The following is a 14,628-nucleotide window of genomic DNA, read 5'->3' as shown; positions in this document are numbered from 1 at the left end:
GTAGGGCTGGAGGGGTGTACACGGGGAGCAGGGAGTGTACGGATGTAGGTACAGGTGTGTGTGGGGGGGTGTCGCATGGTGTAAGGAGGGCTGTGGCAGCGTGGGGGACTGTGCATGAATACAGGTGGTGTGCATGTGAGGAGGCCTGGTGTGTGTGAGGAGGGCTGCGAGTACAGCCGGGTGCGTGTGTGTGAGGAGGGCTGCGAGTATACCCGCTGTGTGTGTGTGAGGAGGGCTGTGTGCGGGCACAGGTGCTGTTTGAGCGTGTGTGTGTCGGGCTGTACGTGAGGATAGGCCCTGTGTGTGTGTGAGGAGGGCTGTCCACGCCAGGCAGGCGGGGTGTGTGAAGAGGGCTGAGCCTATGTGCCGACGGGCGAGCTGTGTGAGGGCAGGCGGCGGGGGGGCTGTGTGTGAGGAGAGGCTGTGTGTCTGTGTGTGTCTGTAGAGGCACTGTGTGTGTGTGTGAGGAGAGGCGCTGCCCGCCGGCAGGCCCGCTCCCCTCCCGCCGGGCGCAGGCCGCGGAGCGCCGCCCTCACAGGCTGCGGGCTGGGTGGCGGGGCCGGGTCCTTCCTCCTCCCTCCCGCCGCCGCCGGGCCCCTCTCCGCCCGGGCCTGCCGCCCCCGGCCCGCCGCCGCCCCGCCCTCTGCCTGCCTCCCTCCCTCCCTGTCGGCCGGGCGGCAGCCGGCGCGGCCCCTTTAATTCCCCCGCTCCCCTCCCCCGCCCGGCCGCTCCAGCCTCCATTTTCCAGCGGATCCGGCACCTGGAGGCGGCGGCGGGAGCGGCCCGCAGCCGGCCCCGTCCCGGGCATGGCCGCCAACATGTACCGGGTCGGAGGTAAGCGGCCCCGGGGCCCCGGCCCCGCCGCGGCCCGGCCCCGCCGCGCCTCCCTCCCCTCACTCCCTCCCGCGTGCGAGCGGCGCCTCGGGGGCCCGGCGGGCCGCGGCGGCAGGGCAGGCCCGGGGCGGGGCGGCGGCCCAGCGGGGCGGCGGGAGGCTGGGGGGCCGGGGTTCAGGCAGCGCCTGGGGCGGGCTGGGGCCCGGGGACAGCCCGGGAGGGAGGCTGGCGGGGCGTGGGGCCTGGGGGGCTCCGGAGCGGCTCCGGAGGGGCCGCCGGAGGCCGGGGCGGGCGGCGGGTGAGGCGTGTGGGGCGGGAGCAGGAGCGGGACAGGGGTCTGGTGAGCTGTGGGGAGGGGGCGGCGGCGCGTGAGAGGAGGCCTGGCGTGGGGTTAAACGGGGTGAAGGGCTGCCGCGGGGGAGCCCTTCCGCGGGCCGTAAGGGCGAGGAGCGGGGCGAGGCGGGGTGGTGTGCTTGGGTTATGTGAGCCGGGGATGCGGGGCAGAGGTGGGGCGCAGCGGGGAAGGCTTCGGTTGAGGGGTAAGGGATGAAGAACAGCTCTGTGGGGCCATATAGGGCTCGAGGGTGCGGGGAGACGGGACATGTGAGGTGCGGGGCTGTGGGTGCTTGGGGGGGCTTGGGCAGAGGGAAGCAGAAGGCAGATCCGGGACTGGGGTACGGGCAGGGTGAGATGGGTTAGTGGGGCTGGGACCACGCAGGAAAGCGAGAGTGGAGAGACCGTGGGGAAGCAGCGCCGGGATGGGCCCCGGGATGGGGCCTGGGGTGGAGTGAACGGCGGGTGGCTGCTTAGATGGGGGTCATGCGAGGTTGTAGGGGTGGGGACCAAGGAGGAGTTGGTGAGATAAGAAGGAGCACAAAGATGGGCAGAGACTGCTGGTAGGGGGGGGGGACGGGGGACGGACTCGCGTGAGGCACGTCCTGCTGGTCTTGGCCTCCCCTTCCACTCTTGCTGTTTTGTTGTATGCTTTCCCATTAGTCTTCTATTCAGGGTTGCGCTCCTGTCTGATTGTCCTTTGTTTTGACTCACGTGAAGAGAAAGGAGAGGCAACAGGGTTTGGGACTGCGTTTTATGGAATATAAGCTGAGGGTGGTCTGGCATGAATTTGTGCTCGGCCATTTTCCTTCATAAAAGCTGGTCTGTGGAGTTTCCTTCTCCCCAGGACTATAGGATGTGCGGGAAGATGTTTTTGTGGGGTTCCCTTCTTTTTAAAATGCCCTGTTTCTTGTGGAGTTCTGTAAAACCAGAGTAAAGTAAACAAGGGAAAAAATATAGCAAAGGTGGCTAAGCCATCCTGTCTGGCTGCTCTCCATCAACAACTACTTTCTGTTCTTTCTGCTTTTCTGGCCTACGCTTACGTTGTGCTCTGAAAAATGTCACTTCTTTCATCACGTTCATACTTTTTTTCTGGTTGCACTTAGTTTCATAGAGGGATAAGGTGTGCCTCTTGGCTGTCCTGGCTTTGTTTCTTGGGTTGCTACAAGCTGATAGTGTGCGTGCAGCGTTATGTCAGTTTGGAGATGCTGAGACTAGAATGAAGGGCAAGATGAGTTGTGGAAATCTACAGCTCGGTTCCTGGTGTGACTTGTGAAGGGAATTGTTTCCTGGAAATTATTGTTTGGCATTTTATGTTATAGGCACCAGTCTTGTGTGGAATGTCGTCTCTAGTATTTTGTATAGCAAAACCTGTACTGTGCACCCCTGGCAGGAAGGGACCTCTGGAGACCTCTAGGCCAACCTCCTGCTAGAAGCTGTCCTGTTAGAGCAGGGTGCCCGGGGCTGTGTCCAGCCCGGTTCTGACTATCTCTAAGGATGGCGATGCCACCCTTACTTTGGGTGCTGTCCAGTGTTTGACCATACTTCTGGCAAATATTTGTTTCTGTGTGCCTGGTTGGATTTTCTTGTGTTCCAGCTGGTGTCCCTTGTCCCTCATCCCTCATCCTATCCGTGTGCATCTCTGAGAAGAGCCTGGCCCCGTCTGCACAACACCTCCCACTTAGTAGCTGTAGACAGCAGTAGCATCTCCCCTGAGCCTTCTCCTTCCCAGGCTGATCTAACCTGCCTCTCTGTCTTTCTTTGTACAACCCATGCTCCAGCACTGACCAGCTTGGTGGCCTCTGCTGGACTCCTTCCTATATGTCCCTTGTGCTGGGGAGCTCAAGTTGGACCCAGCTCTCCAAATGGTCTTACGAGTGCTTAGCGGAGGGGCAGGATCCGTCCCCTCGCCCTGCTGGCTGCACTTCTGCTAACATGGCAATGCTGGCCACCCTTGCTGCAAGGGTGGGCTGCTGACTCCTGGACAATTTGTTGTTTTACCAGCTGCCTTCCTACAGAGATGCTTTGCCGAAAGCCTGTACCACTGCAGGGAGTTATCCCACCCCAGGTGTGGGGTTTTGCTCTAGCCATAAGTGAACTTCCTGAGGTTTTTGTCAACCCATTCGAGCTTGCTGAAGTCTCTCTGAATAGCAGGCCTGCCCTCCAGCATGTGGTATGCTTTTCCTAAGTCCCCCAAACTTTTAGAGAGTATACTCTAGTCCCTATCCAGGTCATTAAATAACTTCTAAGTGGGGCTGGCCTCAGTGTTGATCCTCGAGGGATGCCATTAGTAACTGGCAGCCAGGTGAAGGTTGCACTGCTGAGCACAATCCTGGCATTCCAGACAGTTTTCCTCCCATCTTTATTGTCCGGTTATCCGGGCTGCGTCTCAGCACTTTGGTTTGAAGGATGCCGTGGGAGACTTAACATGGCCTTTGACACGAAGTCAAGGTGTCCAACACCCCCTGCTCTCCCCTCAGCCACAGAGCCAGTCTTTTCATCCCAGAAGGGGAACCAGGTTAGTCAGGCATGATTTGCCATTGGCTGGTCTCAGTCACTTTCCATTTTGGCTGGTCTCAGTCACTTTCTTGTCTTTCCTGTACTTGGAAATGCTGTCCAGGATTTGCTCCGTAACCTTTCTGGGCAGAGGGCAAGGCAGCTGGCTGATAGCCAAGGTTACAGTGCTCCGTTATTGTACATATGGCTGAAGTCTTGATTTGACATATTACCAAGATCAACATATGGATGGATGCAGCTGTTTCTGTATGAGCCCTCTGTTCAGCCTGAGCCAGAGGAGTTTGTATGATTGAATTGTTTCTGACCTCTGGTGCTGGTTATCTCCCACTAATGGTTTTGTGCACTGAAGTTGAGTGTGAACTCCAGGGCAGGATTAAATCCTGAATGGGATTTGTGCATAGTCATTTCATATACTTCCCACTGGAAGACAAACATTCAGCAGATAATCTGTTATTATTCTTGTGGCTACTGAATTGTATTGTATGAACTCCAGATCTCACAGCTGCCAAAAGCAGCTTGTTCGCTATAGATCAATAGTGCTCCTAGAAGTATACGTGGACTCAGAAAGGATGGTGATCACTTTTGGCCTAATCATGAAACGCTGTGAAATTTTGTTTTCAGAAACCAATAGGTGGACTGCACTTCTCTGATAAAGACTGATTTTAAACACATAGTTGGCAGCTCTTCCAGAGGACATTAAGTGTCTTGCTCTCTTTTAACGTTGGCATACGGTAGTTCCTGTGTAGAGGAGCTGAGGAGCCCACACTATGGGGATGGAAGGTGACATGCAAGTCTTCTCCTTGGTGTTGTGTAGCAGAGTGAGCATGCTGGGGGGGTTAGGAGCTGCCGCTTGAATGGTTGTAAGACTCCGTGGGTAAGTTGACTGGTGGCATTGAGTTGCTTAGAGAAAGCAACTGATTCTCTTGGTTCCTGCCAAGTTCCTACTGGTACATTTCTGATGGAGGGCGGTCAGTTACCAGTACAAATGGGACTCTTATAAGCTAGCACAGTTCACAGGGGACGTGAAGCTTTTTAAATGTGTAGGAAAGATGCCAGGGTATCATATTCCAAAGTATGGAATCTTACTTGTTGTCCAGAAGAAAATCCTGGAATTGCCTGCCTCCAGTATAGCAGAGGTGAAGGTTTTCTTAACAGCTGCCATACAGCCATGAATTAAATGGCAGCATGATGAGAGTGGGCTGCTTTTACTTGGAAAGAGTTGTGGTGGGCTGGCCTGCTGCTTCATGGAGCGGACTGGCAGCCTGCACGATCACAGACCGTATGGGAATGTTGGATAAACACCAGATCTGAGAAGCTTGGGACCTCTGAGCTGGAATTTGGGGCCTCTGATGAAAAAATGCATGTGGGAGAGAGATGTTCATTGTTCTAGCTAGTGCCAGGCTCCGCTTTCAGGAGAGTGCTGTGTCAGCTGCCTGGAAGAGAACAGGTCATCTCGGTATCAAGAGACTTTCCCACAGCTATTCTGTCTCCACCTTCTCCAGGAGAGTTTAACTGTAGTATGACAAGTATTTTTTTAGTGGCAGTAATTGATTGAGCCCCACTGCAGGTTTATGCCCCTGTGGCATTCCCTTGATGCAGTGAAACAATGAATTTTGCATTTCCATCTTGCACTGATTTGAGGAACTTAATTTTTTCCACCTTCCCTCCTCCTCGCTCTTTGTTTTTTCCTGGATTATTTTTAATCTGCATCAGCTACCCGATCTGGTTCACTGTGGGACTGTGTGAACAGCTGAATGGGCTCAGTGGGAGGGCTGGGAACAAGGGGATGGGGAAAGAAAGGAGAGGAAGGATGGAGGAAGAACTACGGAAGCCAACACTTTTGCTGAGGCAAATGTCAGTTTATGCTTTGAGATGAAAAACCTTTTATATGTTCTCAACTTTTAAGAGTTAACCTCTTGTTTGTGAGTGTACTAGGCTACCAAATTATCACTGCTTTTGAGTCTGTGGTACTTTTTAAGGTGTGTTTAAAAGGCATTGAAAGACATGATCACAGGTCAGTCAGGCACATATGTGCTAGCTGTATCTAACACATTTAAAGTAAGTGAAATTATGACCCCACAGTGCCTGGTACAGGCACCTAAGGTTCCCAGCAGCTTTATTCCAGTGTGCTGGAGACTGAAGCTCCACAACTTACTTGGTAGTGTTATTCTCGCTCTCTAGATTAGACCTGGTATTGGTGTGCCTGTCTGTGCTGCAGTCATACTTCTCATTTCAGCGTAGCCATCCTCAAAGTTTTTAAGAATGGCAGCATGACATCATCTGTCTGTTATTATAGGGTGTTATTGATGTGTGGCTGGGGACTACGGTTTGACCTGCCCCCCATCCCGTTACATACCCCCATTTGGCATCCACACTCTCCAAGCGGCATATGACTCCTGACATCCGTACTGCTGCCGGAGAGCTGCGAGCAGATCGGTGCATTGGTCCTCTTGACATCACAGTGATGTCAATAACAATTTTCTGTGCTTTTCCCAGTAAAGAACCGAGGTACAGAGCTATTAAGGAAGCTTGCACAGAAACACGTTGAGTCTGGATCTGGAGCATGTAATTCAGATAATTTAACTGCAGGTGCACGTGTCAACCCTCTCCTGTCCCCTTGCTTTGTTATCAGTGTGTATGTATTTTGGGTTGCAGGAGGAGTTACTGTAGTTTCTTTGGGTTTGTTTTTTTTTCCTTTATTAACTTTTAGTTGGAATGTTTGAAGGTAGCTTGAGCTGAGAGTGGGTTTAGTGGAGAGAGGTATTAAATAACCAGTAAAGATAATAAAAATGAGAGTTCATTCTTGCAACTTACTAATAGGTTTCTGCAGTTGTTGGTCCTAATAAATATAGGACAGCTTCTAGCTTATCGCTTTTCAGCAACAGCCAGGCAGTGGGTTTCTTCATATTTTCCTTTCATTGTTTCTAGTAATACAAGAGTTTATCTTCTTGTCTTCCTTTCCTTCCCTCTCTTCCTCGTATCTGACTGCTTCAGCATTCGTTAGCCTTTAACTGAGAAATGTTGCATGGTGGGGAGTGTTGTCAACCAGCTTAGGTGTGTTTGGGGGCTAGACCTATAACAATTGCGTTGATACATGCTCCATGGATTTGTAATAGCTTGTAAAGCCATTTGCAGCTGGCAAAATGGAGCAAAAGTGCTAAGTTTGCTTGTGCCATCTGGCTTCCCCTCTCCTTGTCCCCAGCAGGGTGGTGCTCACCTACTGCCTCTTCTCATTTTTCTTGGCTGCCTCTTTGGCCAGGTTGGTGTCGCTGGCCTGTTAGAAAGTCAGCACAGCGACGGGGACGGTTTTCTGCTGGGTTGGTGAGTTTAAGCAGTTCCTGGGCTGGGGCCTGCTGGGAGGGCTGGGGTGGGGGGACGCTGCCTGCCTGCGGCGGGGGCTGGCAGCATTTTGGTGGGCAGCTGAGCCGCACCTCGGCAGTGCCCTCACGCTGTGTTACTCCTTGGCGGCTGTCAGAGCCCATCGGTCTTGTTTGTGTGTTTTGCCTTTCAGCGATGGTGAATAAAAGGCACTTGATAAGAAATTGTGGAAAAGGGACTTTTAAACTCTTTAAGCATCTCTTTTTGTTTAGCTAGTGAGATTTTGGGTGAATGTAAGAGGTTTTCCTTTCACTTGCATCTAGTTGTTGTTTTTCAAACAACTTTTGATGTTTAAACGTCCTAACTTTAAATAAATAAAGAGTACTTAATCTCTCTTCAGTAGGATGAGAAGAGAATAAGGTGGTTGCTGTTACTGTTTTTACTTCAATTTATAAACTACTCCTGAGCAGTTTGGGGTCGCTTGAAAGCATGGGTATGAACTGCTGGAGGTCGCCTCCTCGCAGTTCTGCACATCTTCTGGAAACAAGTAATCTGTTAAGTCAGTGTTCTGCACCAAGTAAGGAGTTTTTACGCTGTAACTTATTGCTTTGCAAGATTTTTTTCAATCCCCAAACAGGTAACTGACCAAGCCCTTCAGCTGCTTTGCCTGCGTTTCCCCATGGGGTTTAGATAAGTGGAACTGTCGGGAAAGGTGCTCTTGTACAATATTATGGTTCTAGGCCTTTAGTATCTTGGAGCTCACCGCCGTAGATCTAGTATACAAAGAGGCCCTGCTTCAAAGTGTTTTTCAAAGTCTGGTATGATTCCTCCTCTCCTCTTTACTTGTAAAACCAAATTTGGTCTGTTGGACTGTCTGTTGTTAACAAGAACTAATGAGTTTCTGCTGTAATTATTTAATGCATAAGAAAGCATTTCAGTAGGGAAAGACATCGAGGAATTTTTCACATTAAAAAAGACACAACCTTCTTTTGAAAGGAACTTTGTTATGCCACAGTTCAAAGGGGGTTGAACCCTGCTGCTTAGATGAATAATTTAATGTATTCTCCATTGCAGATGGCAAGTTTCTCATGTCCGGTAGGATATGGCATACAGCTGTTTCTGGAGGTTAATATATTGTGAAGCCCTCAGAGTTGCTGCTGGATATTCAAACATAACAAAATTTAATCTTTAAATATATCTGGCAACCTTTTTATGTTCATATATTTCACAAATTTTCTTTAAATGTACAGTAAAGCCCAATATTAATTTAAGGAAGAAAGTGTTCTTTGGAAGCTTCAGGAAACGCCTTGTCTTTTCCCCTGTGCTGCTCCCGCACTTCTTGCACACCAGTCTTTTTTGGAAGATTCTTAGTGGATTAAACATTATTTGATGCCTCAAGACACATGGAAACCATTCTTATCTTGGCGAAGAATTCAGCCCATAAAGACAATAGCCTGCTTACTCCTGATTTACTTGTTCACTTCACAAAAAAACCTTGAAATTTTAGCTTGACCTCCATGAAAAATGTTTGTGTTTACTTATAAGCTCTGATGGTTGGATGAGACCTAGGTCTAACTGAATGGAGGAGGCCCCTCAAGCAAAGCTCCTGATCCGTATCTTGGGTGATCAGTTTACTGCCAGTGTGGGGAGTTGTCCTTTACGTACATCTCCATTGCCTGTGGGATGTGAGCGTGAGTAGTGTGTCTTGTAAGAAATGTGAAGGCTTCCTCACTTTGTTATCCCCTTAAGCTGTAAGGGAAGGCTTAAGTGTTGAAGAATGAGGTTTTCTTCATAGTCTTGTGCAGAATTAAACATCTGTTTGGTTTTGGTATATCACTCCTAACTAAACCTCAGTTTCTGCTTGCTGAAATAGGTGAGGAGGCAGATGAATCACTTTCAGGGGAAGGACCTGCAAAGTACCAGTGAAGCTTTCAGGCTGCGTGGCCCGGCCCAGAAGGAACGATGCACATGGTCTCCTTTTCCAGCTCTTTGTCTGGATCTTCTTTAGGAAGAAGGAGTGTTTCTGAGATAATTTTTACTTGACATTGATCAATGAAGTAAAGCGAAGAAGTTAGTTGGCAGCTTTAAAGTGAGTTTGCAAGCGAAAGAAAAAATTTAGGCTTCTCCAGTCTTTTACACGTGTGTTACTTGCAAGATGTTTAGTCTTCGTGGCGCCTGGGATTTCACAGCTCTGGTTCTGTTCGTTGCCAGATCACTAATTGTGAACTGTGTCAGATGTGGCCCATGGTAATGGTTCTGTTAAATTGGAAATGATGTGCTCTGGTTAATTTAGGGACTTTATGCTTTTATGCAAGATGTAGGAGGACAGACGATATTTGACCAAGGATAAAGTTAGTGTGGTGTGAGCAGATGATTCCTGATTTAGCACAGAGCTTGTCCTTACAGAGTTAAGTTGTCAACATCTGAGCAAATTTGAGTCAGCCAAGTGAGACAGTTTCTGTGGATGTTTCTTTTGGTAGCAGTGTCGATTTAAGCAATGCCTGCTCGCAGACACTTGTTACTGTCCTCGTGTTGCTTCCTTAGCTGGGCTTACGCAGCTCGGCGTGCCTGTGCAGTGAAGCGGGTCAGGGAATTGGTTTGGTTAGGAGACATTTTTTTCCCCCCAGGTGAGTTTCTAATCAGGTTTACCACGTGGGTGCCTGCCTGCCTCCTCCCATCCAAGGAGAAGCTGTCACAACTTGAGGGGGTGGTATGAGAGGGCGGGGGATGAATCAGCTTCACTGGCACTCTTGTTTGAAGAAACATCTGCAAAACTATGGCAGGAGTTTATACTTCATCTGTGTTTTACATTGTGAAGCCATGATGTTTTTGATCTGGCACCAAACCCCCTACTCCTGGACTTAATATAATATCATACCATGGCCTAAGCAGTTAATTCACATTGACTAACTGAAATCGAACATTGCTCTTAAACAAACAAACCAACCCAAACAAAAAAACACAACTTTTTTTTGTTATTTTGTTTGTTTCTTGAGGGTGATACCAAACTTGATGTCTGAGTACTTCAAAGGTTCTTGTTTTGCAACTCTTGAGACACTTGCAGGGAACATGAAGCTGATTTCTTGTCATCTACTGTGCTGCCTAAATAGCTTTTGGAAAATAATGTTTTTCTTGTCTGTCCTTAGCAATGAGAATTGCAATGGAACAGGCTGTTCCCTTGGCTGCTAGAGAAGATGATTGTTAGGGTGCAGTTTGAGGATACTCCTTTTCCCATGTCCTCCCCCCCCCGCCCCAAATACTCCCCCATGATTTAACGAGTTTTCTTCTTACTAGTTTCTCCATCTGCTCAACTGTTTCTCTGGCTCTCCTGTAAATTAGACCATCCCAGTCTTCCTTTACAACCCATCTTTGGGGAAAGCTTTTTCTTTTTTTAAGCCTGGACTGTTTGCATGAGCTGGTTCATGGTATTGCCCCACAAAGAGTTGTACTGGTGCAGCTGAAATTAGGTAGGCTCATGACTTTGCTACTGCAGAAAATGTTTGTATAGCTACATCGTTGCATTGTTGGGAACTGAAGTGGCAGAAGAGGTAATACAGAATAGGTTTTGTGTCCAGAGGACTTTGAATCATGCTTAGATATCTCATGTAAAGCAGAGAATAAAAAAGTGGTTCTCCAGGAATATTTAATGTATGCTTGTCTTCAGGAAGCTGGAGGGAGTCAACTGACCCCCAAAGGGTCAGTGCCATGTGCAAATGTGCCTCAGTTATAGCTGGGATATTGGGAGTGGATTAATTGAAATGGGTTTCCTTGTACTGCCATATAATTGATTTCTAGCAGCGGAATTGCTTCTTTATCCTCAGGGCAGTATTTTGGAAGCTTAATTTTATTTCCAGGATTCTCACGAATTCTCTTTTCAAGTCTTGTTTATACACAGTCTCCCTACCTTACCTTTAAGCTGGCATCCCTAGTAGCAGTTACTCCAGCGTGGCGTAGTTCTTATCTAAGAAGAGTGATCCATGAAGTACAGCTGACACCCATAACCTCTTTTTCACAAGTACCAGCAGATTGCTGTCCTTTTGTTTTTTTCCACAGATCTCCTGCAACTGAAAACAGCCAACAGTGCCGTGAGGAACAGAAATAAGGATGTTGATTTTATCAAAAATTCATGTTCTTTATTCCATGAGGTGGTTCTTCCCCTTCTGCTCCCACTCCTTTGTAATTTTGCACTTTTACTGGGAAAGGTAGCATGTATGAACTCTGTGCCTCATCCAGAGCTGAGATCTTGAGTCTCTAGATTGTTGCTGCTAGGCAGAATATCTGCCACCTTCCCCAGCAGAGAGGGCAAACGTTTGGGAGCACGCTTGGTCATAATGAATCAGATCAGAAGTTAATCAAGCCCAAGACCTGCCTTGAACAGCACTGACAATAGAGGTGTTGGGATGCACGTAAGAAAGCAAGCACTTTTGATAATTCCCCCAAACACTGCGGAATCTCCAGTGATTTGCTTTAAAACCTAGTCTATTAATTGTTTCTGAAATGGAAACAATTTTGTATCTCTAATTGTCTGTCTTACCTTTCTCACTTTCTCTTGTAGTTTTAGTATCTATATTTTTAAGATAGGGAACAGTGATCAGAACTTAATTGTCTTTGAGACTTCTGTCCCTCTGTGAAATGTTTTAAATCAAACAAAGGGTTCAGGAGTTAATAGGGAGAACTAATGCATGGATAATGGAGTTGCATAAACCTTGTTTCACTAAGAATCAGGCAAAAAAAATGATATGAGGTAGCTGGACAGGAATTTTTCTTCCCCCCTTTGACATGATAGAAAACAAAGAACAGAAGACTTTTGGGAAGTTCCAATCCCTTAATGTTTCAGAGTTTAGACTGGATCAAGCAACCGTCAGTTTGTCCAAGCAAGTTGCATGTCATTAACTTAGATGTTTGGTTTTTTTCTCCAAAAAGGTAGAGGATATTTTTTAGCTTGAGTAGAGTTCTGTGTGGTACGTATTGGAGTCTTTGTTTGTAACCATTACAGGCCCTTCAGAGGTTTGGTTTATTTGAGGTTTTTTTGTATATCTCTTACTACATGAGAAGAGCTTGCACTGATAAAAGTTTGTATAAGCTTTTTTATAGGTCTGTGCATAATCTGTAGTCCTGTTACATGGACCTTGCCATGAATTGCTTCTACTTTAGGGTTACGATTTGGAGTATATTGAATCTGGATTTTTGGAGGCAAGTCAGAAAAACTGATATGTAGGTTTGATCTCTAAACAGCCAAGTTATTTTGGCTGTCCCTTTCTAGATACAAGTTCTGCACATTTGGAAGAAAATGTAATGTGAACATTTTGTTTACCATATGAATGTGTAGATAATCCTTGTTTCTTGAGTGGTTTACAGTTTGGGAATTTTTAAGATGAGGAGATAAAGGCCTATTCCTGCTTCTTTATGTTCATGGCTTTGATCACATTCTCCAGGCCAACCCACCTTTAGAAATAAGAGTTTAGCCATTAGAAAAAGAGATGAATTAACAAACTCAGGAAAATCAACCACCTGTTTCTTACAAGCATGCTGACTCTGAGTTAAAGCATGATATTAAAGTATGATAAAATAAGGTATTGATATTTGCACTGATTATCAGCTTCTGCCCATTTTCGGACAGGTGCCTGTTTCATGGGGACTTGGGAAAAAGTACATGGGTTTCTCACTTGTATATTTATGAATTTGCCACTTTTTTTCCCCTTCTCACTACTCGGAGCCAGAATGGCATCTTGTTCTATGTTTTATTATTGAAAATAAGAGTAGAAGCTGGTATGAAACTTAGAACATGGACTTCTGCCATGTGTTTTGAATACGTGAGGCTGAACTTCCTTTAGTACAAAGCAATCTTGAGAGGTGCTTCTGCATGCGTATGTGTGTAGATGCATGCTTGGAATTTGATTGTCGTTATAGAGGCTTTAGTTTATTAAATGAAACTTAGTTGTCCTTTCCTTGCATGTATCCGGACTCTTCACTTTACAGTTCCAGGGTTCTTTCAAGTCATGTTGTTTTTCTTGGAGAAGGGGTGGAAAGGGGAAGTGGAGTTGAACATACTGCATATCCTTGTATACATACATCTATAAATTCATTTTTTTTGAGGTTTTACAGTATGTTATATGAGCTGATAGAATCTGGAGAGGCTGTATGCTTGCTCACCACAAAAGTGCTTGGCACATGGGTGTTATGTTGATGTATTTGTTTTTAATATCTAGGATGTTGTCTTCCCTGTACATCCCTATAGGCTCAGGATTGTACAGACACCCTTGTTACACTGTTTGCACGCCCTCCAGGAGCATGAAAGCAACTTTCCATTGTAAAGGCTGGTCTCATAGGAGAAGCAAACGTTTTACATAATTGCAAAACAGCACTGTAAATTAAGATTTTTTTATACGTATAATTTAAATGTGTAATTAACTAGACATAACTGCTATTTTGGAGGGAGTGTGCTCATACAACTCCATGCGTAGGCCAACTCTCAACATCTCCTGAACCTGGAAAGCTATGGGAACTAGCAGAAGAGTCATGCTGTAGAAACTCCCAAGTGAAGACTATTAACTGCCAGGCTGAAGTAGGAAACTGTAAAGGGAAGGGTAGGGCTGCAACAGTTCCTTTAAGAGTGTTTTCTGGCTCCAGTCTGAGAAGCTGCAAGTACATCAGGAGAATTAGGCTGTGGATCGCTTTGCTTGTGCATGCAGCCATCCCACCGTCGTTGAACGGAGTTTGCGACGTCGGTAGACCTGATGGTGACCTAAAACATTTGACTGACTGCCAGAGCCTGCTGGGTCCTGTGACCAGTAGCTCTTGAGGATGGCAGCCTTCCTTGCTGAAGGGAGCCTTGTCTGTTTTTACCTGACTTGGGACTGTTTTCACTGCATGTTTAGAGACAGGGTAGTCACTGTTCTGGATGGACGTGCATGCACTGAGTTGAGCTGTCATTGCTAATTTATATCTAGGAAGTTTACTGCAGGCTTTGGGCTTAAGGAAGTGGTGCAGTGGTGTGTTGATCCGTTGGTGAAAACCAGGCTTTGTGCTTTAGCAGTGAGAACTTGTTGCTTAGGTAATTTTTCCCTGTTTTGTTGTGGCTAAGCCTTTTTATTGAGACCAGGCAGCTAGGCTCAGGAGCATGTGGTGTGAGCAGTGGATTCTTCTCACAAGCATGGTCCCTTTTGAGATGTGTATCTCGGTTAAAGATTTCAGTCAAGGGTTATTTATTTTGATCTCTATCCTCATAAGCCTTTTGACTTGGTCACTTTGCTCAGAAGAGCAAAGTTAGCTTGATTTAACTGGGGTACCTTAACCTATCCTTACTAAATTTAGTGATGGTTTGCTGTTAACTGTATGGAGTGGAGATTTCTGTAGGAGATGGTGCTTGCTTTTGCCATGTCCCTCACTAAATGACTATAGGTATTTCAGACGCTTGTGTGCTTGGGTTGTTGCTCCATTTCCACTCCTTTTTTAAGGAGTTGAGCAGTAGTAGTGGTATGTGGGATAACAGTGTTACCCATAGTGCAGCAAGCTGAGGAACAGGCAGCACGTATCCTGTGCATGCAGTAGCCACAAATACTGCTGTCCAGTAAATATGAATTGAACTTGTGCTGACAGTATATCTTTAATACCTGTCTCAATCCA

General features: G+C 47.1%; 1 protein-coding gene across 2 annotated transcripts in view; it reads left to right on the top strand.

The window, feature by feature from the left end:
• Positions 1-388: 388 nt before the first annotated feature.
• Positions 389-14,628, top strand: part of MTA1 (metastasis associated 1) — an 88,040-nt gene continuing 73,800 nt past the window's right edge. The window contains exon 1 of one of the 2 annotated variants that reach the window (XM_072866889.1): positions 389-834. In XM_072866889.1, the coding sequence (XP_072722990.1) occupies positions 807-834 (28 nt within the window). In that variant the 5' untranslated portion in view covers positions 389-806. The remainder of the gene's footprint in view (positions 835-14,628) is intronic. The other variant, XM_072866888.1, reaches the window with a different exon arrangement.

This window comes from Ciconia boyciana, chromosome 7 (assembly GCF_034638445.1).
Source record: "Ciconia boyciana chromosome 7, ASM3463844v1, whole genome shotgun sequence".
Taxonomy (NCBI): domain Eukaryota; kingdom Metazoa; phylum Chordata; class Aves; order Ciconiiformes; family Ciconiidae; genus Ciconia; species Ciconia boyciana.
Note: the sequence above shows the minus strand (reverse complement) of the source record. Positions and strands in the feature narration are given on the sequence as shown.